The sequence below is a fragment of the Phoenix dactylifera genome, unplaced genomic scaffold (genome assembly GCF_009389715.1).
Source record: "Phoenix dactylifera cultivar Barhee BC4 unplaced genomic scaffold, palm_55x_up_171113_PBpolish2nd_filt_p 000346F, whole genome shotgun sequence".
NCBI lineage: Eukaryota > Viridiplantae > Streptophyta > Magnoliopsida > Arecales > Arecaceae > Phoenix > Phoenix dactylifera.
The window spans coordinates 197,520-222,154 of record NW_024067805.1 but is presented as its reverse complement, the minus strand read 5'-3'; the positions used below and the strand labels follow the sequence as shown (position 1 = coordinate 222,154).

Here is a 24,635-nt window from a genome sequence, read left to right as displayed (position 1 = left end):
TTACTACCTCCTATTTAGCACTTAATACTCGATAGCGATTAATGTAACATTTTTAACAATACTTGCATTCAGCCATAACATAACCAACATGTAGGCAGAACCAATTGAAGCTAGGTTGCTTGCATGGGATTGCATAATAGTTAGTTGCATATGCGACTGCATAATGTTGAGAGGCAAGGAATGCGAAACTATCCCGAACCGCTCAGTTCGGGCCGTACCGAGCCGTGCCAGTGGCGGACCGGGACTGTTCCAGCATTCAAAATGGTAAATTGGTTGGTGGGGGGAAGGGAGAAGGAAAGAGAGGAAGAGAGAGAGAGGGGCTCCGAAAGGCCGGAGCCGGGGCTTCGCTCTTCGGACCTCTCTTTCGGGGCTTCGCCCCTTACACCTTTGTTTCGAATGAAATAGGGGTCTGGAGGGTAGAGCCCTTGCTTCGAACCTTCGAGGCCCCTCTGGCACCCTGATGGGGGATCACGGTCCCAAGCCCTCACCAAGCCTGCTGCCTTGCGCTCCTTGGTGTCTGCCTTGGGGATTTGCGGATTGTTGGACCGATTTGTAGGTAATGTTGGTTGAATCACACAATCTCAAAGATTAACAATAAAGCAAACTAAATGGATTCAACTCTCAATTTGAACAACAAACTACAAAGAAGAAAAACAGAAAATAAATCTAGCAAAGGATCAGAAGGGCCCTCTATTAGCCCAATCTATTGAGAGATTGATTTATCCCTCAATAGCCGAAGTCTAAGCCCTAAGACTCTAGATCGAAAATAGGCAAAAGCCTTCCAAGCTGTGCGGTCGAAACTCTCAACAATGAGAACAATGATCAACTCCAATGATGCCTCACAAAAGGCCCTAACAACTTTTTAAATAGACCTAAGGCTCCTAAGAAAGTAAGAAACTCAATACATCACGTGATAAACTTCCAAACATATCTAACTACTAAGTTTGATCCATGCTTTCCAAGGATGGCTATGTGTCACGCACGCATGGGCTTGATTTGGCGCGCCTTCAAGACTCCAGTTTGGTGGGACTTGGACGGATCAAGTGGCGCCTCTATAGAACTCCTTGGCGGGCTGGGACTCCACCATGTCACTGCTGCTCATTGGCGCCTTCCTACATGGCATCCATGTGTACACTCCTCGATTGGCTAGTTACTTGTGGAAGGAGCCTAACTGAATCTAGACTTCGCTGATTGTGCGCACATGGAGGAGTCTAGATGGGACTGGGCCACTACAATGCTTTGCCGCATGCTATGTGGCGCGCGGGCCTTGGCCGCGCGCTGGGGAAGTCCCAGTCCACCTGGGACTTCGATGGCAGGCTGACCGCCAGCTGCCTGTGCGTGTGGACTTGTGCGCGGGCGCATGGGCGCGCCTGCTGTTATGCGGCCCCGTTGGCTGGGGCCCTTTGCTTGCGCGCGGTCGTGCATGCTGTTCTTTGCTGCATGCAGCCGTGGTAGGCCAAGGCTTGCTGCGCGCGACCAAGTTGGGCTAGGTCCGCAGGCGTGCGGGCGCTGGCCACTTGGACTGGTGCTTGCGAGCGCGCTCGCGCGGGTGGGCGGGTGCGTTGGTGCTGCGCCCGCTGGTGCTGTGGCCGCGACCTGTTGCTACTGCGGCCGTGCTGGGCGCATGTGCCTGCGGGTGTTGTTGCGTGCGTGCGGATGAATCCGCGCGGGGTGGTGCCCGCTGGTCTGACGGGGCGAGGTTTGGTGCGCGGGTTGGTCCTGCGCGCTGTTGCTAGTGTCGAGGCCGTGCACGGGCGTTGGGCATGGCCTGTGCGCGTGCCTGTCCATTGCTGCTCCACTTGGCCGGCCAAGGGTCGGCCGGCATCAAGGCTCATCAAATGCGCTGACTGGTCCTCGGGTGTCGCACGAACCTTGCTTGGCTTGGCGCCACGGCACACCGCGGCGCAAGCTCGATCTACCACGGCGTTGCCCGTTCGGCTCGCATCCGTACATCTTGAAGCATCCGCTAGGAGCTAAGGGGCAAGACTTGGTGTGGCGACTTAGGGCTGAGAGCCGCCCTCCAACAATGGTGCTTTCATTGAGAGATTTTCGAGGGAAGATCTTTCCAAAGAGGTAACACCTTTGAACCCAAGAAACTTTAGATTCGGGTTGGGATTAAGAAGCACTACATTCTTGCATGCTTAGAAGTGAGCTTTAAATTCCTACTACTTCTTGCACTTAGAATTTTTATTGTGAGTGTGGAGGGTAGACTAGAAGTTACGTTACTTGCAAGTAGTACTTAAATTTCAGCACTTTAAATTTCTTACTTGCAAAAGAGAGTGAGAGCATTCTTTTTTTTGTAAAGAGGACGGATTGTTTTCTATTTTGCTCATCATAGGGATGGTGCCAACGGGGAGGCTACTGGTAGTATCCGGCACTATTTGACCCAACTATTCGGTGTTAGGGTATATGAGGGACGGCACAAGAGGGAGGCTACTGGTAGTACCTCGTGCCCTCTTAACTACACCGGGTAGGGAGCAAGTAGAGCAACAATACGCTTCTCTTGAGTTGTGAGGCTTGCTTGTATAAACTCTTGTTGTAATCGGAGGCGATGGAGTGGTGTATCTCTTGCCTTGTATAAAGAAGGGCCGGATCATCCCTTGGGTGACGGCCAACGGGGAATTAGAGTGGCAATTGGAGATAAAGAAACAATGGAGTCCCGTGCATACACTAGCCAGCAAGGAGTTGATCTCATGAAGGAGAGTGAGGCATGTTTGAAGAGGGCAAATGAGACCCTATCTAAAATTAGAAAGGATCTAAGGGATAGGGAAGAAAAGAAGAGGAAAGATGAGTTCATGAGGATGAGAGAGGCAAGAAGAGAAGAAGAGAGAAGAAGGGAGAAAGAAGTGAGGAAAAGAGATGAAAAAAGAAGAGAAGAAAAGATAAGGAGTTGGGAGTATAGGAGTACTCATGGAGCAAGTAGCTATGCTAGCCACCATGGGGAGCGTGGCAATGGGAAAAGTAGGTGGAGAGAGGGCCAATTGATGATAAGAAGAAGGGAGTTAGAGAAGGCCCGAGAGCATGGTCTGCCGTACCGATCCGGCCTGGGACCGGTACCGGATCAGCGTGGAAGCCGGTACCGATGGTTTATTGTTGGAGAACCGGTACGGGACCGATCTGGGATCGGTCCGGGCCGCCACCGATACGCCGACCGGTACCGGTACGTCGGACCTTGCCTGGGAGTGTATGAAGCTTGGGGCAAGCCATTAGCATGATAAAACACCCAATGGAGCATCCAGGCAGCAAGAGGCTGACCAAGCACTCTTGGAGGATGTTGGTGACAAGAATGAGGAAGGGGTGCCCAAGAAAGTAGAACATATGGTGACCGAAATTACTGCACCAACAACTTCAATAGTTGCAGAAATTTCTGCAACAAATTCTGCAGCATGCCGGAAAGATGAGGACACTAGAGCTGAAAAGTCAGGAAGAATGCAAGGAGATGGAGCATGATGAGAAGGCCGGACATAGTGCTAAGGAGGAGGCCAAATTCACTTTGCATGCCTTATCGGGAGTTCAAAAATCATCCATCCTACAACCCGCTTCGAATGAGGTACTTAGGCTTTACTTGAGGTAGTTCATTTTAGTTTCCTTTGATAATACTTGGGTCCATTTCGGGTCCATTGAGAAGCACATGGAGCACTTGGAGGTTGGGGAGAATCTCCACTTCTACATTGAGCCTTTTAAGTGTGCGTTTGAGTTGGAGTATGTGGGCCACATTTTCGGAGGAGTAAATTTTGGTCCACGAAAGGTTGAGGCCTTTGTGGATATCTCGGCCCTAAGGGGGAACTTGGGATCAACCGGCTACTATCGGCACTTCTTGAATGATTATGGGTTGTTGGCTAAGAAGAGAGAGTTTGAAGGGACCCGAAGTCAAGAGAAACATGGGCCAACTTGAAGAGAACCATGACCCAACTATGGCAAGTAATGTTTCAATGGGGAGGAATGCCAAGAGAATAGGTTACTTGGGAAGACCATGACGAGATGATCCGATGGTATCCACTCATTATCCTTGAGGGCAAGGATATTTTTCAAGAGAGGGGGAATGTTGAGGATCCCCGCAAGCGCCGCCAACCAAGAGGGCATCGGGCCATGAAGAGGCCAACGGAGGGTCAAGCCAAGGCCAACAACTTTGCATGGAAAGCCTTGGCCAAGACCTTCATTCGGCCAAGCACATCCATGGTTGGCTCATGCCAAGCATGCCATGCCTTGGCTGAGCACGCCCAACCTCGGCGGAGCCCACTGCGTGGAGCTCCGAGCCATGCCACGGCCAAATCCGACCGCAAACCATGCTGCGGGCGAGGTTCAGGCCTAAGAACCTCGCCAGCTACAGTGTGCCAGGCGAGGTTCTGGACGCTGAACCTCGCCAGCTATAGTGCCGGGCGTGCCCAGGCCAGCAGACAGGCCTGGCGAGGTTCAGGACAAAGAACCTCGCCAGCTACAGTGCCGCGCGCCCGTCAGCTTGTCAGCACGCCCGTACGCGCCCACCCGCGCGCCTGCCTGACCGTGCGCGCCCACGCCCAGCGCCCCGGGCGAGGTTTGGCCCAGCAAACCTCGCCATAGCCCGCGCCTGCCCGCGCCCGTGCGCTCGCCTGCGCACCCGCCCGCCCAGGCGCACACCCGGCGAGATTCGGGACAGCGAACCTCGCCGTAGACCGTGCCGCCTACGCTCGCCCACGCGCGCTCGACAGCCCCTGCGCGCGCCCCAGCGCCCCTGCCGCGCCTTGCCGCGCCCAGGAACTCTGCCGGCGCCCTGCCACAGCGCCCAGCGCCCTGCCAGGCTCCCTGCCGACCAGCCCCTGCAGCCAGTCGCGCCCAGGTCCTGCCAATGGCCTGCCTGCCCCCTGCAAAGGCCCCAGTCGGGCCAGCAGCCTATGCCCAAGGCTTGGCCATGCCTTGGCCAAGCCTTTGGCCTTACATGTGCCATGAAGACCCCTATGCCTTAGCCACTCTTGAGCCACTTGGAGAGCACTATAAATAGGAGGGAATGAGGGTCTTTTGAGGAATCTGAGATCTTTGAACATTGTAGTCTCTTGTATTTCGGTCTTTGGCTTGGGAGGGCTTTGCCCTATTGTATTCGGTCCTTGAGCTTGCTCTTGGACTTGGGCTAGGGGAGACCAATCATAGTTTTCTCTAGATTTATGCTTGTAGCTTCATTTGGGAATAGAAACCACCTCAAGCTTTCCTCTAAATTTACTTGTGTTCTTGAGTTGTTTTCATTCAAGTCAAGGGTCGGGTCAAGCTGCAGCCAGTAGACCCTCCCCTTGCCTTGGTTCCTATGGTCACCTAAAGAGCTTGGCACACCGCGGCACAAGCTCGATCCACCACGGCGTTACCCGTTCGGCCCGCATCCGTACATCTTGAAGCATCCGCAAGGAGCTAAGGGGCAAGACTTGGTGTGGCGACTTAGGGCCGAGAGCCGCCCTCCAACAGGGCGGGCGCATTGGTGCTGCGCCCGCTGGCGCTCTGGCTGCTTGGCCGCGACCTGTTGCTACTGCGGCCGTGTTGGGCGCGTGTGCCTGCGGGCACTGTTGCGTGCGCGCGGATGAATCCGCGCGGGGTGGCGCCCGCTGGTCTGACGGGGCGAGGTCTGGTGCGCGGGCTGGTCCTGCGTGCTGCTGCTAGTGTCGAGGCCACGCACAGGCGTTGGGCATGGCCTGTGCGCGCGCCTGTCCGTTGCTGCTCCACTTGGCCGGCCAAGGGTCGGCCGACATCAAGGCTCATCAAATGCTCTGTCTAGTCCTCAGGTGTCGCACGAACCTTGCTTGGCTTGGCGCCATGGCGGTGCCGCTTGCAGGGGTCCTCAACACACCCTTCGGAGGCCTTCGACGACCCTCCATCCCTCTCCCTTCCTTCCCCTACTCTCTCTTTTCCTCTCTTTTCTTCTCCCTCTCCTGCTCCCTCGCCTCTCTGTTGTGTCCATATGGGCCCTGCACAGAACGACACCGAACCATGTCGTCGGCCGACCGGTATGGAATCCGGTAACGGCATGGCAGGCCTTGCTAAGAGGGCTGCATGTGCAGCCACATCATGCTAAGATTGTAGCTTATTTGGTGAAGCTTGGCTGCACAAAATAACTTCATGTTCGGGTTTGATGTAGTCAAGGGATCATGTCCACGTTGTGGCTGCATGGTCGGCCTCATATTCTGCTTTTGAAATTGATTCTAAGTTGCATCCAAATCACCATATAAATTAGTGATCCAGTGCCACATGGTTTCTAGTTTGCTTGCAGTAATATGAAATGGTCAAATTTCACTAATTGGCCGACCCTTTGTATTTAAAACTTCATCTGTATGACCATTGTTCTTCAAAGTCAGCCTAGTCAGCCACATGAATTTTTCACCATAATAGGTGTTGCATCTTTTGGTAGATCTGTATGGATTGTCCCTCTTAATGGGTCAATAGAACAAGTCAAAAGGAAATGATTCTAGATACTCCTATGCCATCTCATGTATAAGCAATTTGAAAATGTCCAATATTGAGTGGATATGCAAAGAGGAAACCAATTCTCAAATTTGCTCCATATTCAGAGGTCCTTTGGTTTTATGCAGCATTTTTCAATTGAGCCAAACCAGAACAAGACAATGGGGTTGTAATATTGATGACAGCAACAAACAAATTAAGATCTATTGTCAGGAAGCTTTAGGTAAAACTTGTCTTTCAGAACAATAATTGACAGGCCATTACCCAAGACAAAAGAGAGCCCTTCCAAAAGGGCTGAAGGGATTAATGGATTCTTTTGCAAATGGGAGATGCATCTTGGATGTACTTGGACTCTGAGAGTCTAGGTTTCTTCCTGTGTAATCTGATTTGATCTATCTTCCTTGAATGGATACTTCTCTGGTGCAACTAGTGCCAGTGCCATTCACCTAGTAGGGCTTTGATTTGCACACTATCTTCCAATTGACTAATCACTTAAGTGGATGCACACTATAATAAGAGGGCAAAGTAGAAAGTATATTGTTCACCATAACTTGCCTTTGTCCTGAGGAGAGAAACCTGCATTGCCTATTAGCCAGCCTTTCCAGTCAGCAATTGGCAGTTTCATTTCTTGATAGATTTATCACTCAGCAGGATGCCTAGATATTTCAGAGGAATAGAGTCAAACTTACAATTGATGATCTTTTGCACATCTTTTTCCTAACACAGGATTGCCAACCAGGTAAATAATGAAACTCTGGCGAACGTTAAACTTCAAAGCTGAAATAATTTTGAAGCAATGGATATTGATCTTCAGCAAGGAAACTTGTTCAGCATCAGCTGTACGTAAGAGTAGTATTATAAAGGCTCAGTCTGTCACCCAAATCTTTCACTATCCCCTCCTCTCCATCCATCATAATTCAAATAAGATAATCAAAGAACAAAAAGCATAAGGGAGATAAAGTTCCTTTTCTTCTTTGTTCACCTTTAATCCAATTGCATATACACACACTAATGATGGTGTTGCTATATGCGATGGTTTGAGTGATCTACAAACCCTTATTTCTTATTGAATCTCTTGTTCCCTTTAGTTTTATTAATGAAATCTAAGATTGCAAATGGGTCGGATTGACCTGTAACCGACTCGATCCGTTTTGGAGGACCCGTGGGGTCGGATCGAGTCCTACAATTGGACTTGTTCCATTTTTTTGGGTCGAGTTTGGGTTTACTGAATTCAGACTGGACCCAACCCAATCTGATCTATTTGAAGTTTGGGTAATTTTGGAATTTCAATTCTACGACCCGATCCGACTCGATCCGAATCTGTAAAATTATTTGAGCCCACGGGGGTGCAAACAAGTTTTGAAGCCATGGATGGGTTAACCCAAACTGGACCCGATCCGGACTTGATCCGGACCTGAATGACCCGTTGGGTTAAAAATTGTAGCGGTGGAACCGACCCGACCCAACCCGATCTTCTATTGGGTCAGGTCTGGGTCCAAAATTAGGACCCGAATAAGAAACCGGGTGGGGTCGGGGTCACTCATGACCCGACCCGACCTGAATTATTTGCACCCCTAATGAAATCCCATTTTAAACGATTATAAGTTCTCTCAGAACCTAGTTTATGTAGGATACTCTCAGAACCTGAATTATTTGCACCCCTAACTCATACTCGATATCGGGTAGTGTATTATTTTCTCATCAGTTTGGTACTGTACAGTATCGTATTAAAAAATAGCTTTCTAACAATTTCTCAATTTTTATCTCGGTACGCTACGATACAGGTCGGTACGCCTCGGTACAGACTGGTATGCACCTCAGTACGCCTCGATATTGGGCGGCATATTTCGGTACGACCAATACGGGGCTTGTGCCGACTTGAAAGTAAGTTTCGTACCGGTTTTCACCTAGTACGGTATGGTACACCCCACATTGAGCGGTATGGGGCGGTACGACAGACCATGGTTAAGAGAGCTTTTAAATGAGCTCTTCCTCGGGGATTAGAGACCATCTTGGTTAGATGCTTTCTCCCTAATTGCTTCTTTCATCTCTTTCTCGGAGAGAAGTGATTCTTGTTATTTTTAACAAGATCTAGAACTTTGGATCTGATTGACCAAATAGTTGTGTGACAAAGCACCTTAGATCCTATTAATGTCGGACTTCTCATGGTCAGCAACATTGAGTTGAGAAACTAATTGCATTTTCTAGCATTGGCAACGTGAGGAAAGCTAAGGTTTTGTTCCTCTTTTTAGTCATTTTCAGCCTTGATCTCGTCTCCAGTAAATCTACTTCTTTTTCTTAAAAAATGTTGTTTTTGCTTTTACCTTGCATTCTTTGGAATTCTTTCAAATTCTGAAGGATTCCAGCTCTCTCCCTATTTGGCTAAGTTTTGGACTCTCTAAGCATCCTTCTGATTAGCTATTGAAATCTATTTTGACATCTTTGAGCTTGGAAACTATGATTGTGGCATCATTAGGTCCATGGTCCCTATATGTTCAGTCACTATTGATAATTTTCCCTGCCTTCTTTTCCTCCAAGCACACTTCCTCACATAGCACTTTTTGGTATTGCTTGGTACCAACCCAATGCATATCATGAATGTCTCAATTTCATGGATGCATATAGAATTCTGTAGAAAGCAGGTGCATTTCACCAAGGGTGTCCTAAAGTTCTTTGCCAAACTGCAGCATAGAATCATCAACAAAGATTTCGGTCAGGGCAGGCATATGCCAAACATGAATACCCCCTGACGGGCATAACTCCTAGCATAGAGACCTAATATTGAGTAAAAAAGATGCCATGACTTCTGTCTTTTTCAATAAAGTCTCATGACTGCCTGCTCTAGTTTGCTTTCGAAAATTTCGTTGTTGGGTCAGCCATACATGTTTCTAATGATTCGCATGGCATCAACAAACGATACAAGTGTTGGATAAGAATATACAACCCACTGGAATGCCCTTGTTGATGATTCTTTAGTCTGACAGCATCTAGGGTTCCTCAAACAATGTGATATCTCATCCTGGAAAATCCTTAACTTTTCCTTCTCTTACTAATACTGCAGAATGTTATTGTAAATTATGACCAATACTAGGTATATAGTACAACATGGTATGCATGTTGGCACGACACATGTACCATCCTATCAGTGCTTGAATCATTGAATAAGGCTACTATTTTTTTATTCAACTTAGTTGATCATTCTTCTAAAAAGAGATATAAGATAAGAAGAGTTTCAGTATCTATGTGTAGATCAACGGTCAGCTAGCAATTCTTTTCTGGTCTTGAACACCGACATATTTATTCAACTATACCTAGAAACACATACTTCTCAAGCACTTTTCACATTCCACAGATTGTCAACTGTTCACATGTTATGCTATTCTTGACTTGACATTGGTGATTCTTCTATATAAATTGATTGTATTTGTAGTACAAAACTGCAAATGGTTGCTTTCATTATCTTGTATAATACTACCTTACTGATCATTTTTTGATATCTGTTATTTAACTCCTGAATACATGTCACTTATGCAGGCAATAAGTGTGGCTGAGAGTTTCCGCTTGTTTGCTACTGTGTCAACTTCAAAGCATCATGAAGTTTCTTATGCTATAGAAGGTATGAGTATGACCATGTTTTTATTCTTCATTTTGGAATAAAAATATTTTTTAATCATCGACCTTTTTAATTGGTATTTTAGAATATTATATATTGCAATAATGTCTTCTATTTTTGATTGTAGCAGTCTGCTGTCAGCCTACAAACTTGTGGTCGTGTTTAATTCTTATTAGTAAATTGTGTTCTATTATAGAAATCACAACCAAATATTCTTTCTTGAATATCATATATGTGCATGTCATCTACTAATATTTTTGTTTTCTTTATACATTTTTGAGCATAATTTTCCTTCATTGTCTAATATTTATGCACAACCTCCTCATGACTTAAAGTCATGGTGAAAAAGTAAATTCTTTTTAATATTTTAAATGAATTTATATTTCTGAATTTAAAACCTTATATAATTTCTTCTACACATGGACCAACTGATTCTATGGTTTGTATAGTTGATCCCTGTTGTTTTCTTTTTTATTGTACTTTGATCTATGCCACTGATTGATTATTAGTTTCGTGAAGTACTTTAGCCCTTTTCTCCCTTTGTAAAAGAGTTCTCTTTGGGTGGTACAAGTACTACAGTTTTGAATGACAAGCCTACTCAATTGCTCCCCTGCGTGCACCTTCCCCTGCCCCCGACAGGAAGGGGTTAAAACAGTTGAAAGTTAATTCCAGCAAAGATCTGATTTAATTTCTGCGGAAAATCAGTTTGCAGTGCCAAAAAGTTCAGTAAGGAAGAAGAATAGCAATCAAAATACGAGAGAATAGTAGGAGGGAAGAAATAAAGTGAAGGAATAAGAAAAAAAGAAGAAAAACAAATAGATGGGGATAGAAAGAAAGATAAGGAAGGCCAGGCCAAACCTGCACTAAAGAAATCCTCTCATTCATTCAAAACACATCACATGCAATACTCTGTCATTCAATCTTAGTAGACCCTTTTATAGGCTTTCATTGACTTGCTTCAAGTAAACTAGGACTCTTGATAGACAACTAACTAGTCCCTAAAATATCTCTTAACAGTAAAATTCGGAATAGAACATAACCCTATATGTAAAGGCATCTAAAACAACCAAAGATCAAATATTAATGATTTCATGACTTATCCGGGAACTAATTCTAAAATAGGACACTAGAACTAATTCTAAAAAATACCTAGAAGTTCCAAGAAATACAAAAAATTGAAGTAAACTTTATTGATCCATCTTCATTCACGTTTGTTGTGCAAATCTAGACTTTGTGATTTTCATGATGTGACTTATAAGCTTGATCAACCATTGAATCTCTAGGGTTTGATGATGTATGCCCTCATAAAATTTTCTTGTAATCATGTCATCCATTGGTTGGTCTGATGTCTATTGCTTGACAATCAACAATCCTTTGATTGTACTTCTGGTTCGGGTTTTCCGGGCTGGGCTTCGCAATAGGAAAGGCCAAATGTGACCTAAGGAAACTCTTTCATACAAATAATGTTCCATGCTTTTCATTCAACCCTAGTCGATCCTTTTGTAGACATTCTATGACATGTTTCCCAAGCTGGCTAGGACTTTTGATAGCCAAGTAACTAATCCCCAAAATATTTTGTAAAAAACTTCAGAAGAGCATATAACTCTATATAAAAAGAAACCTAAAACAAGCAATAATCAATTTTAATGATTTCCTCTTCCTACCTCCGAGTGGTGAGTGGTTACTGTCTGGAAGTTTTTTTTAATAAATTACTTGTTCAAACCAACATATTCCTAGTATAACAGATTTGTTATACCAACTTCACTTGAAATAGGACTCTAAAACCAATTCTAAAAATTACCAAGATTAATGATATTGTAGTAAATAAAAAAGTTGGAGATGAAAAAGGGAATTCTCAAAAACCCTTGGCCATCAGTTGATTTCTCAAAGCGAAGTGGAATGGATTATTTTGGACAGTTCTGCATGGAATGTTAATACTTAGCCTTCTAGTCGCAATCTTTTGGTTGATGACGAGGCCTTAATAACTGCTGATTCTTCATCATCAACACTTGAGGAGGCTGAGGTCCTTTATTTGTTTGAAATCATTTTTGTATGTTTGATTAATTGTCCCATCAGGCAGCATTTTGTAAGATTACAAACGCTTGTTTTTTGATGCAAGAAAATGAACACGTGAGATGGGTATCTTGTTTCATTAAGTTTGTTTCTTGAATTGCAAAGTAATACTGTACTTTGCTGAGTTATGCCCGTGGATTCAAAAATTGTTGAAATGGGAAGGTACTGTTGATAATTGGTATCTTACCATTCCAACATGAAACCGGCACTGCTGCAGGTGCTTGACGTCGATACAGGTACATGTGTACCGGTATTGGGCTGTACCGCTGCGAACTGATAGTTTTGTATCGAGTGTACCGGTTGATATTGATGATTTTTTATTCTTTTTGATGATGTCAGTTTCTGTATGTATTAGTTGATACAGGTACCATCCTAAACCACACCATTTTGATGGAAAAGAGTTTGGGGTTCAGTATTGGTATTTTAAACCTTTGCTATGCCTTTCAAATAGTGTCTTTTCTGGTGATCAGGGAGGTTGGTGCTTTTAGAATAGACAACTCCAATTATTGGAGTATTGTATATCATGCTTGCGTCTCATGGTTGGCATTGATGTGCTATTCATGTTTTATGTCAACTCTTGGTGTCATTGGTGTTAAATGATATATCAATAAAAAGTTTGTTGACAGGAAAAAGACAATGACCTGCTATTAAAATTTTTTTAGAAGTTTTTAAATATGTACCAATTTTGGTAGCTTTGCAATAGTTTGTAAGACATGCTTCAAAGAAACTGACTCAGTTCTTAACTAGTTTATTGAAGTAGGTTGATAAAATTCTGAGGTATTTGTGTTTATTACTTTTATTATGCTCGTTAAATAGTTTAAATTTATTTTTTTTATAAAACCACCATTAAAAATCTATGCTCATGCAATTAACAGCTGAATCTGAAAAAACTATGATGAGAATTGCAGCATTATTTGCAACTAAATTTGTTCAATAATAAAATATTATGGTTGTATGTGTAAACCAACATTGTTGAATGCTCATATACCGAAAATATTGTGAGATGCTTGTATACTATGGGCCAAGGGTTGAGGTACTGATACATTACTCGTACAATACTTACCGATATGGTATGGTACCACACCAACACATGTATTCCTCTTATTGTTATATACACAGGAGGATTTACTTTCTGTCACATTCACAGGATCACTAAGAGTTGCATGTAGCTTGTTTGGACTTGTGTTATGGATGGAAAGTTATTTTGGATGACACTTTGAATTTATGTTCATCCATTGCATGAGTTTGCTTTGCTGACAAGTTTGAAAGCATGCACTTGCTGGTTATCTGTTTCCTTTATGTAGAAACTAGAAAGGTGAAATAGCCGTCGGCTGATCCGTGATATATTTTTTGCTTTTGGCTGTTAGCATTTTCTTTAGCCGATAAAATTCTAAGAAAAAATGTAATGCCTTATGTTTGGTGATGTTTTTTATTTTCACATTTCAATAATTGCTACTACTTCCATATTCTCGTCGAAGGAAAGGGGGAAAAAATAATTTCTTCTCATGTGGATTCTCTTAAACACTGAGTTGATTCTTTTTTACAGGAAGCCTGCCCTTTGGCTTCTTATGGAGAAAAGTGGTGGTTGCGATGGCAAGCAGTGGAGATATGCTAGATATACTAAATGCATGGTATCCCAGTTTAGAATGTATTTGTTCAAAGCTAATCGGTAGGTTGTCTTCCTATGTTACACTTGTTTGTTCCTGCATCTCAATGCATGTAACCGAGGCATTTGGTGTGTCTTACAGAAACTTTTGAAAAAGTAAGCTCCTTGGCTTCATACCGACTGGGAGGAATCCAGGATGTTGGGGTTGCATCAGCTGGTGCTTTTAGTAGGTTCTCATTAAGGTATGCACTCTATTTTTCTCGACTTGGTTGCGAATGTCATTATTCATTTGCTGAGAAGTTGGCATTTGTAGGCATCTTCTGAAGTGGTGCAGGAGAATTGCTGGTCTAGATCTCAACTTTTCTGGCGTTGGTTTGCCAGCTAGTGATCGTCAGATTATATATCAAGAGGTGTGTATTTTGCTTCCTTTTTGTTGATGAGTTTAGTCTAAGAAACCAACTTTCTTAATAAATGCTTTCTTACTTATTGTAAGTTGTAACATTTCTTATATTGTTCAGGCTGTTGATATATTTGCGGCTTCCTTATCCTCCTCTGAGAACCGCTTATTGATGATGAGAGAAATTGCCAGGATTTGGGGAATTGCAGAAAATGTGTATCCTCATCCTAACAAGCCTGTGTTTCAGGTTTATCTTGCTTTCTGATGGTGATGGTTATTCTGTTTCATTGTTGCTTGTTGTGCTTAATTCATCCTTTATTGCAGACTCGACGATCAGATTTACAAGTTGGAAGAGTTGTTCTACAATGCTCTCAGCCTGCAGTATGTTTATGGTCTTCACAATTATCTTGAGTTTCTGTTGTAACTTCTGTTATATGTGATGTTGATCTGTTTTTTTTTTTTTGCAGGTTGTTCAGCCGAAGAGACCTTTTGTTGGTATTCGCAGTGCCTTACATGTTCTTGAGAGGATTGCTTGTTCTGTGAAGTACAATGAACCTGTACTTCTGGTGGGTGAAACTGGTACTGGGAAGACTACACTTGTGCAGAATCTGGCCATGAGGCTTGGCCAGCCACTAACTGTGATGGTACAGGCCAAAGGATAATATTGCCATTATTATCAATTCTTTTGTAAATGCTAATTTTCTAACATTGCATGGATATATTTCTATTGCAGAACTTAAGCCAGCAGAGTGATGTTGCTGATCTTTTGGGTGGATTCAAGCCTACAGATGCGCGTTCAATTTGCATACCTCTTTATCATGAGTTTAGGGAATTGTTCTGTAAAACATTTTCTGGAAAGGTATATCATTAAAAATATGTGCCCGGCTAGTCTTTCTATTGCTAAAATTTGTTAACTTGTTCTTAACACGAAAAAAGTGTTTACTTTTTTGATGAATGCTTACCTGCTGCAAATAGGATAATGAAGCGTTGCTTCGTCATTATGAGATATATGCAATAGAAAAGAACTGGAAAAAGCTACTACATGCCTTTGAAAAATCAGTTGTGTTTGTTCATAAACGTGTTTGTAAAAGGGTTGATTCTGGCTGTGGCTCAAAGAGAAAGAGGCCTTTGTCTGAAGATGTACTTCAAGATTGGGTGTCCTTTTCTTTGAGACTTAACACTGCTCTTAAGCAAGTTGGTGCTGCTGCAGGCATGTCATTCACATTTGTGGAGGGAGCTTTTATAACTGCTTTAAGAAGTGGCCACTGGATCTTACTTGATGAGATAAATCTGGCTCCACCAGAAACATTACAGAGAATAAGTGGTGTTTTAGATGGAGATAAGGGTACACTTTGTTTGACTGAAAGGGGGGATATTGATTACATAGATCGCCATCCTTCCTTCCGCTTATTTGCTTGCATGAATCCTGCAACAGATGCTGGAAAGCGAGAACTGCCATATTCTTTCAGGAGCAGGTTTACTGAATCTTTTGTTGATGATGTATTGGATGATGAGGATCTGACTCTTTTTGTTAATCAATATATGGATGAGATAAACACTAGGGGAGATATGTCTAGCAGGATTGTACGGTTTTACAAAGCTGCCAAAAGTGAATCTGAGGAGAGGCTGCAGGATGGGGCTAACCAGAAGCCACAGTTCAGTTTGCGATCCCTTGCTCGTGCACTGGAATATACTAAAAGGGCAGAGAGGAACTTTGGCTTCCAAAGAGCCCTTTATGATGGCTTTTGCATGTTCTTTCTTACTTCATTGGATGGCCCCAGTGCAAAAATTATGAACAATATGATAGTGTCATACTTGTTAAGTGGGACGGTGCCTCCCAGTATTCCTTTTGATGCTTATTTTTCTGAAAAATCAAAATGTGTAAATGTTTCAGACTCTGCTACTTTCATCGAGAATTATGTTCTTACTAGAAGTGTTAGGGAGCATCTCAAGAACCTTGCACGTGCAGTCTATATTAAACGATACCCAGTTCTTCTACAGGGTCCCACATCTAGCGGCAAGACTAGCCTTGTTCAGTATCTTGCTTCAGTTACTGGTCATGAATTTGTCCGCATCAACAATCACGAGCACACTGATTTGCAGGAGTATTTTGGCTCTTATATTACCGATTCTTTTGGGACACTTCAGTTTCAAGAGGGTGTATTAGTAAAGGCTGTACGCAAGGGACACTGGATTGTTTTAGATGAGTTAAATCTTGCTCCTTCGGATGTGTTGGAAGCTTTAAATCGGCTATTAGATGATAACAGGGAACTCTTTGTACCTGAACTTCAAGAAACTGTGTCTGCGCACCCTAATTTTATGCTTTTTGCCACCCAAAACCCACCTACATTATATGGCGGGCGCAAAATGTTGTCTAGAGCTTTTCGCAATCGTTTTTTGGAGATACATGTTGATGAAATTCCAGAAGATGAATTGACCATCATTTTAGAAAATAGATGCAAGATACCTGCAAGTTATGCTACAAAAATGGTTGAAGTTATGAAGGCTTTGCAGTTGCATAGGCAAAATAGTAAAGTCTTTGCTGGAAAACATGGTTTCATCACCCCACGAGACTTGTTTCGATGGGCCAATCGTTTCAGGTTGTTTGGGAAATCCTATGAAGATTTGGCAAGAGATGGATATCTTCTTCTTGCTGAAAGGTTGAGAGATGAAAATGAGAAGAATGTTGTCCGAGAAACTGTGGAGCGGTGCCTTCATGTGAAACTGATAATGGATGACTTGTACAAAGCGGTGCGTCATTTGTTCCTACTCTGTTTTTGGAAAAATGTTCTCTGATTTTATGAACTGCTACTTTTTTCTCTATTGCATTCTAATGTAAATCTAATTTGTTGGCCAAACATGCTTCATATTAGTTCATTTCATTCCAACTAATTATTAAATTGTTTTTTCATTGGTATAATTTTGGAGGTTTAAGGGTATGAGATACTGCTCATCATTACATAGAAACTGATTGATCTGCTTTTTGGTTGATAACAGTAATACTATGTAATAATCCTGTTGAACTAAGCAAATGAGCATATCCATCATGCAATTTTTATTCTGCATATATAGCCAACTTGTATTGGCAGTTCTTTAGCTTGTGGTGGAATAGTGTCATCTTGTTCAATGAGGTGGTTTGCTTTGATGTTTTGGGTGTTACCGTTCCTTCTTTGCTCTATGTTGAGAAATTTGTTCACTCTCTTTTTTGATTTTAGTAATTTGTTCGCTTATCTTGCAACATTGCTTTTTGAGAGGGTTATCCGTTTCATGGTTTAAGTTTTTTTTTTCCTTATCGCTTTAGTTATTTTCGCTGATGGTTATTGCCCATCTATTCCATTTAAGCATATGTCTCAATGAGTTAGTATTCATGCAAAATGATTTCTATATAAATCCCATCTATTCCATTTAAGCATGTGTCTCAATGAGTTAGTATTCATGCAAAATGATTTCTATATATTTCTGGTCTAGGATTGTTGTTGTTGCTGTTGTTTGTTAGCAATGATTATGTTCGCTGCATGTTCCTTGTTTGATGACTTAATGCTCTAAGTTGATAAATATCATTGTTATATTATATTTCTTTTTGAATGCAGGAAAGAGGCCAGGGTGATGCTGCTTTTGAGTTCTCTAGGATTCCAGGAGTACAAGAGAACGTTGGAAAGTGAGTTTGATTTTCTAATTTCATACTTGGTGCATTTGTTCTTTCTGCTGTTTTAAATTTCATCATCATATCTTGTTAATCTTTGTAGTATTACATGGACCAAAAGTATGTGGAGGTTATATTTTCTTGTTGAGCGGTGCTACAAGTTACGTGAACCTGTCCTTCTTGTTGGTGAAACTGGTGGTGGGAAGACCACTGTTTGCCAGCTGTTGAGCATTGTTTTGAGGGCAAGATTGCACACTTTGAATTGCCATCAGTACACTGAGACCTCAGACTTTATTGGGGTGTGTTTATATTTTATTCACAGTTTCACATTTTCTATATTTTCTTTATATTCTTTTAAGTTTCGTTTCTGTTGATGTCTGGGCCACTAGTCTGATGAAGCTCAAATGCTTGCTTGTATGACATCTCCTACTATCTGAACATGTTCTATCTTTTACCAGGGGTTTTATCCAGTGCGAGATAGATCAAGATTAGTTATGGAATTCAAACATGGCATTGTGAGGGTGAAGCAATCCAAAGTTTTCCTTCACTTTGCAGGAAATGTTGTATGTGTTCTCTTAATTTTTTCTGGTATCTTTGAAAGATTACAGCAATTAAACCTTCCAGGATATTGCTTCTTTACATGTACATCTCATGTCATGCAGGCTTTATCTTCTGACATATCACAAGGCTCCATGACTATAAGTCAGCTAAATGAAATTCTTAATAATTACAATCAACATGCGCCGTTGCATCCTGATGTCACTCAACAAGATGTTGAGGCATTTGAGCAAATAAAACTGGATCTGTTGCAGCTGCAGCAGAAGTGGCAAACCATATTCCTTTGGCAGGATGGACCACTTGTGCAAGCGATGAAGGACGGAGATCTTTTTCTTGTGGATGAAATTTCCTTGGCTGATGATAGTGTACTTGAACGGCTGAACAGTGTTCTAGAACCTGAAAGGAAATTGGTGGGTTTTTCCTCTATTTGGAAATAAATTTACTTCTAACAGATATAGGAGGGAGACAGAAGTCGTCTTGTTATGATTCTGTCTACTAACAATATGATATTGATAGGACAAGAGTTAGTATGATTCATTACCAACAAAAGAATTCTTTTCTTATTCTACTGATTTAACTTGACAAATTACTGCCCTTAAGCAGAGAAATTGACTAAGCCTGTTTGTACTTGTTTTCAGAATCAAAATTCTATAAAAGACTGATCTCTATTCCTGGAAATCTGGATTCTGTGTCCAAGTAAATGAAATCTAAGTTATGAGTGAGCTTAGATAAGATTAACTGGTATTTGTGAAGTTCTCATTTGTTCGTTGTGTGAATACCAGTTAATGTGGTTCACCTTGATAATTCCCTGATTATTTATGCACTATTTTGATAAAACAAATATTAATATTAGTATGATAAGACCATATTTTGTTATGTTCTATCTAGTTTTCAGTATGTGAAGAAGACCTGCTTTTATTTAAATGTAACTTGTAAAACTATAAGTTGTGCTTGGAAACATAATCTTCACATAAGTATATTTTGGTGTGTTTTATAATTTCTAATTATTTATGGATTTGCTAAATTTACAAATGAGAAGGTATTGCTTAACAGAATATTTTGGAAGTAGATACTGTTTAGTCTTTGCTTTTTATTATTGCTTGATTTTTCATGTTAATCTTTTCATATTTAAGTACATGAAAGTTACTATTATTAACTTTCATATAAAGAGAGGATGTTTCCTTGGCTTCATTTGAATTTTTTGGTCATAAAACATCAGATGTTTTTGTCTTTGGAACTTTTGTATTACTATATAACTGTTAAGTCTTGTCTAAATTTAGGTTAGCCAAATCGGTACTGGGGCCCATGCCGATCAGCTATCGGTACGGTAGCGGTTTAGCTAGTTTATCCTTGTTCGACAAACTATCGTTTAAGCCATTTGAGATATTGAAGGAGGGTGGGTGTCTGGGGGGTGGGGGGGTAGGGGGGGCGAACCGGTTCAAATCGTTTTTCTTTAGAGCGGTTCATGCTATTTTTTGAAAAGTAGTACCGATTCGGTACGAGGTGAACCTGGCGGTTTGGATTAGGTTTCTTGTATCCTTGCATGCCATTGAGTTGTGTTCCAATCTTATTATGAGTTTTACAATTTTTTTTTTCATAGTTTCTGCATTAGCTTGGGCTTCTCCCTTGCCTTTTCGGCTGTCTTAAGTTTTAATACCAAATCTTTCTAGGTCTTGCACATCCTTTTCAACCCCTACTCATGTCTAAGTATTTTAATCAATTCTCCATCTTAAGGTTTGCCATCTCAATACCGGATCCCTTACTGCTACCATCCTACTACAGTGCTGGTACATGGTACGGTACGAGACGAGGAGGCTACTAAGTGCCAGAATGGTACAAGACTGTGTACGGTGTACCTGTTTGGTATCGGTCTGGTATGTTATGGTACATTCAGTACAATGCGGTATGATATGCCCAGTACATTATGGTATGGGCAAATTTGGCTCCGTCATTTTGCCCTCAATTGAGCCAGCTCGTATAATCTCTTTTCCTTTGTGTATATTTTCTCTCATTTTATGATTAATTTACTTAATCAGCACCATCCACACAATTCAATTCCTCCTCCCCAGCACTGCCACCAGTGCAACATTCATCATGTTTACTTAAGCACTTGCTTGCTCAAATATTTTTGAACCATATAGCATTGTGGGCTTTCTTGCTGTTTTACAAAATTATCATTTGGATCACCAAGCATACATCTGTCGCATCATCTCTAGAAGCACCTTTTTAGCCTCATGGCTGGATATAGTTCTTTTGCAAATCAATTATTATAACCAAAGTAGGTCTTGTTCGTAAATGCTGACCTTCATTTTTTTTTGTTTTTTGTAGGGAGGGGTGGTGGTGATATCCATGTATGCCATTCCTATCCTTTTGTTTTCATTCTAGTGAATTAAAGGGCTGAGGTTTTCCTCTACAATCTAGAATTAGCATTTAGCCATTTACTTATTTAGCATTCAAGGGTATATTATAGGTACACAGTACACTATTGTTAGAGCGGGAAAGTGACTGCGTCCCGATCAGAGGTATTGTCCGCTTTGGGGAGGTGCGTATGTATCGCGCGACGCGTGTTGTGTGCAGCTCTTAATGGGCAATATTTTCCTCACGGCTTTGTCCTTCTTAAAAGGATCCTCTCCATTTTGAGAGGTGCTGGAGCAGCTCAGCAGTAGAGGTATTTTCCTCTTTAGGGTGCGTCGGGCCTTTTCGGCTCTTTGCGCTGCCCTCAAGGTTTTATCCCAAAGGGGGCCCTCTGGAAAGGAAAGGGGTGGCCCCTCCTTATAAGGCACAATCCTTTCCGCTACTCTTCCAATGTGGGACTAAAGTTCCAGGTCCCCCATCCGCCCCCCAACAACTATAATGCTTCTTCACTTGTGTTAGCAATCAGTTTATCTATGATTACTGAAGAAGTATAGGCTTAGTGCCGACCTTTTAACTTACTGCAACTTAAATTTAAGTTGTTGAGCAACAACTTTACTTAGATTTTCGTTACTTGCTATCTATGTTTGCTGTGGTTTGGGCACCTTTCTCATTGCCCATTAAATTACATCTTGTAAACTTCACAGCAAAGAAATTGTCTCCGTAGTTGACCTTCCTAGTATATCTCAAATCCGTTCTTTGAGATTGTTGTCATTTTCTTTGCTTTGGTCAATCACTCTTTCAGTTACATCATGATGTACCTCAAAAATTCAATGCTAATGATTGTTTGTTCCAAGGTTCGCCGTACCGGTACCAGTCGGCGTATCGATGGCGGTTCGGATCGGTACGTACCGGTCGATTTTTCAATAAAAAGCTCCCGGTACCAGATCCCACGCTATTCTGGTACCGGTCCTTGCCCGGACCAGTTTGTACCGGCCCGTACCGGGCCGGTACGGCATACCCTAGTTTGTTTTGTTTTGTACGCCAATACTTTTTCTTATATAGGTGCGCTGTGAGGTCTCATTGAAACAGTTGGCAGCTCCCTAGATCCTAATTCTTACCTGTTGATATTAATATATGGTAGAATCCAGACTAAAAATTCCAATGTCTAACATATATTATCAAGGTCTCATGTTTGTTAATCTTTCGCTGAATCATATTATCGCTGCTTGAAATGCATTTTTGCCCATTTCTCTCCCACATTGTAGTTTGTCTGTTATTTATTAGATAGAACTTTGTATTGAAGTATTATAAATAAGAAAAAATTGAAACTTAAACGAAAGTGAGAGCAAGCCAAGCAGTAGTGTACAAAGACATACGAATATATTCCACTCTGGTTTTGATGATAACAAGCCTTTTCCCTGGGTTTTTTAAGTATTTATTTACAATTCTTCATTATCCAATGCTTTGCGTTAATTTGTAAATCTTTCTCATCACTTAATTGAGGTTTATTTAGTGGCCGTTCCTTTCTCTTTTTCCCTGTCTGCTTCCACCAATTTTAGCCTTAATGTTGTGTGATTCAAGATCATATTTTGTCCATTGTTCTGCTGTTTCAATTATTTTAAGAGAGTTTCTTTAGCTGATTTGATTGTTGACTGATCTTGGAAAGTGCTGAGACTCTAAAGTTGAGATTACTCTCCCTTAAAAGAATAGTTATTTTCCTTACTGTCAGCACTTATGAGATTGTCCTTTGTTATACATGCTTTATTTTCACTGGATTATCATTTTTCAATTAGAATTCCTCATCTTTACTGCACTCTTCTTCAAGTTCACATGCATTGATTTCAAGCGACTGTATTGTATTTTTTACCACTGTTTGTTCCATCTGACAGTGATGACATTCTGAAAGGTGTATCTTCAACTTTCATAAGTGCATGTAAAGTTGTAAACCATAAAAGCCACATGCTTTCTGGAAAGTCATGATTAGTTTGTGCATAACATGTGTATCGACATAAGGGCATAAGCTCACACCATTTTGGGCCCCTATTGAATTCACGTGATTCAAATTCTTATCCATAATAGTGCTTCTGGATGCTTAATTTGTTATCTTGGATGATTGGTAAGGTGGCTAATTGCTATACTTATATTACAACTGTTATGGCTTAATCAACATCACATGTTTTTGACTGTATGCTTTTGGGATTTTTCGAAGATTTTAAAGTGTACCAAACTTCTTCCTTTGAAGTTGTTCCTTGATTGGTTGCCGATTTCCTGACTTTCTTCTAATCAAGCTACTATTTTTGTAGTCATTAGCTGAGAAAGGGGGCTCTGTTCTTGAGAGGATAACTGCTCATCCTAATTTCTTCATTCTTGCAACAATGAATCCGGGAGGTGATTATGGGAAGAAGGAGCTTTCTCCAGCATTGAGAAATCGATTTACTGAGATATGGGTACCTCCTGTTAATGATTTTAATGAACTTAAGAGCATTTCCATTGAGAGGTATGTGCATCCTTTCTGTGCAAAGTTTTGAAGAGTCTGAACCTACAAACATTTGTGGATGAGAAGCGCCAATAGGCAGCAAGACCATGCCCTTCCCCACTTTATATATGTATCCTGCATGAAGTGGATATAGGGTCTGCATCGATATGGAGGTTGTGTAGTTTATGCTGTGTGTTAGTGGTTTTCACCTATATGTGTTTGTAGGTCTAGCACTTCTCTTCCTCATATTTCTTATGATGAATTGGATCCTGTTGAATTGGTCCTTCTTATTCTTGTTTCTTTTCTTTTTCCCTTTTCTCTTTATTTGAATGGAAGAGTGAGATGAATTTGTTTGTTCCTTGATTCATGATACAGGTTCATTAAATCAGAACTCTCGTTCTTAGCACATTGTATGTTAAATTTCTGTCAGGTATGTAACATTTTGTTTGTTTGTTATGTCACTTCAATTTCTAATTTCAGGTCAACATTGCATATTAGTTGTTCATATGATCAGCATAATGTCATGTTTGTCCAAATGACTTCTTAAATGCCATATATTCCTGGATCTTGCTATGAGAGTTGGAGATGACTGTTCTGTAATACTTATCTGCTGCATTTTTTAATGTGTATGTGTTCTTTCATGAATACTGGAAGATTTACTTACGATCAAGCTTTCATTTATTATCTAGTATTGTTTTACTGCACTTATTGCAAGTATGGTCAATAAAAATGTAAAATTTACTGGATAGAAGGATTTACTTGAGGCCTAAGTCCTAATCAGCAGGCTGCAAGTTGGAGAGAACATTCGCTTCCTTAGTATAACTGCATGTTAGGGAAACTTTTTCTTGGTTTATTATTATGTTATCTTGTTGTTTGTTTAATATAAGTGCTTTTAGTCATGTAGTCTCACTGTACCTGCCTCCAGAAAAGATACCTTATGGCCTCATTGTTTATTCTTTTCTCCTTATTCTCATATGATCCAACAATCAGCTTTCTTCTATCTGTTTCTGTAACAGTGGTTCAATCAATTGCAAACTGGGAGGCAACTCACAGTGAGAGATTTGCTGTCCTGGATTTCATTTATAAATGTGACTGAGGGAAGTCTTGGATCTGAATATGCATTCATACACGGGGTGTTCCTCGTTTTACTAGATGGCCTAAGTTTGGGTATTTTCTTAACCACTGACTTTTTAATTCTTGTTTTTATCGTAAACAATCATATAGTTCTTAGATATTTTCTTCGCCACTGCCATTGTAGTTCTTGTTTTGTGCCCTAAAAAGCTTGCTATTCTTGTATAATGTATAGGATTTGTTCTTTATTTGTGAATTACTCTTGATTGTGCATCTAGGTGAGATCTTTTCTTCTCTTTTTTGTTTTTCTTTTTTTCTTTTTGGTTGGGGGGGGGGTTAATTATCTAGAAAAATAATGTATCTCTTTGATAACAATATTTTCACTTTGATATACAAATATTTAACGCACTTTTGTCATGTGTT

General features: G+C 41.4%; 1 protein-coding gene across 1 annotated transcript in view; it reads left to right on the top strand.

Annotated features, from left to right (window-relative positions):
- Positions 1–24,635, top strand: part of LOC103715404 (midasin) — a 77,209-nt gene that overhangs the window by 9,874 nt on the left and 42,700 nt on the right. Inside the window, 16 exon segments of the mRNA XM_039118420.1 lie at positions 9,955–10,036; positions 13,653–13,775; positions 13,855–13,954; positions 14,026–14,122; positions 14,231–14,356; positions 14,434–14,490; positions 14,577–14,753; positions 14,843–14,968; positions 15,085–16,860; positions 17,700–17,767; positions 17,856–18,051; positions 18,211–18,315; positions 18,415–18,720; positions 22,969–23,162; positions 23,517–23,571; positions 24,158–24,308. Of these exon segments, the coding sequence (XP_038974348.1) occupies positions 9,955–10,036; positions 13,653–13,775; positions 13,855–13,954; positions 14,026–14,122; positions 14,231–14,356; positions 14,434–14,490; positions 14,577–14,753; positions 14,843–14,968; positions 15,085–16,860; positions 17,700–17,767; positions 17,856–18,051; positions 18,211–18,315; positions 18,415–18,720; positions 22,969–23,162; positions 23,517–23,571; positions 24,158–24,308 (3,739 nt within the window).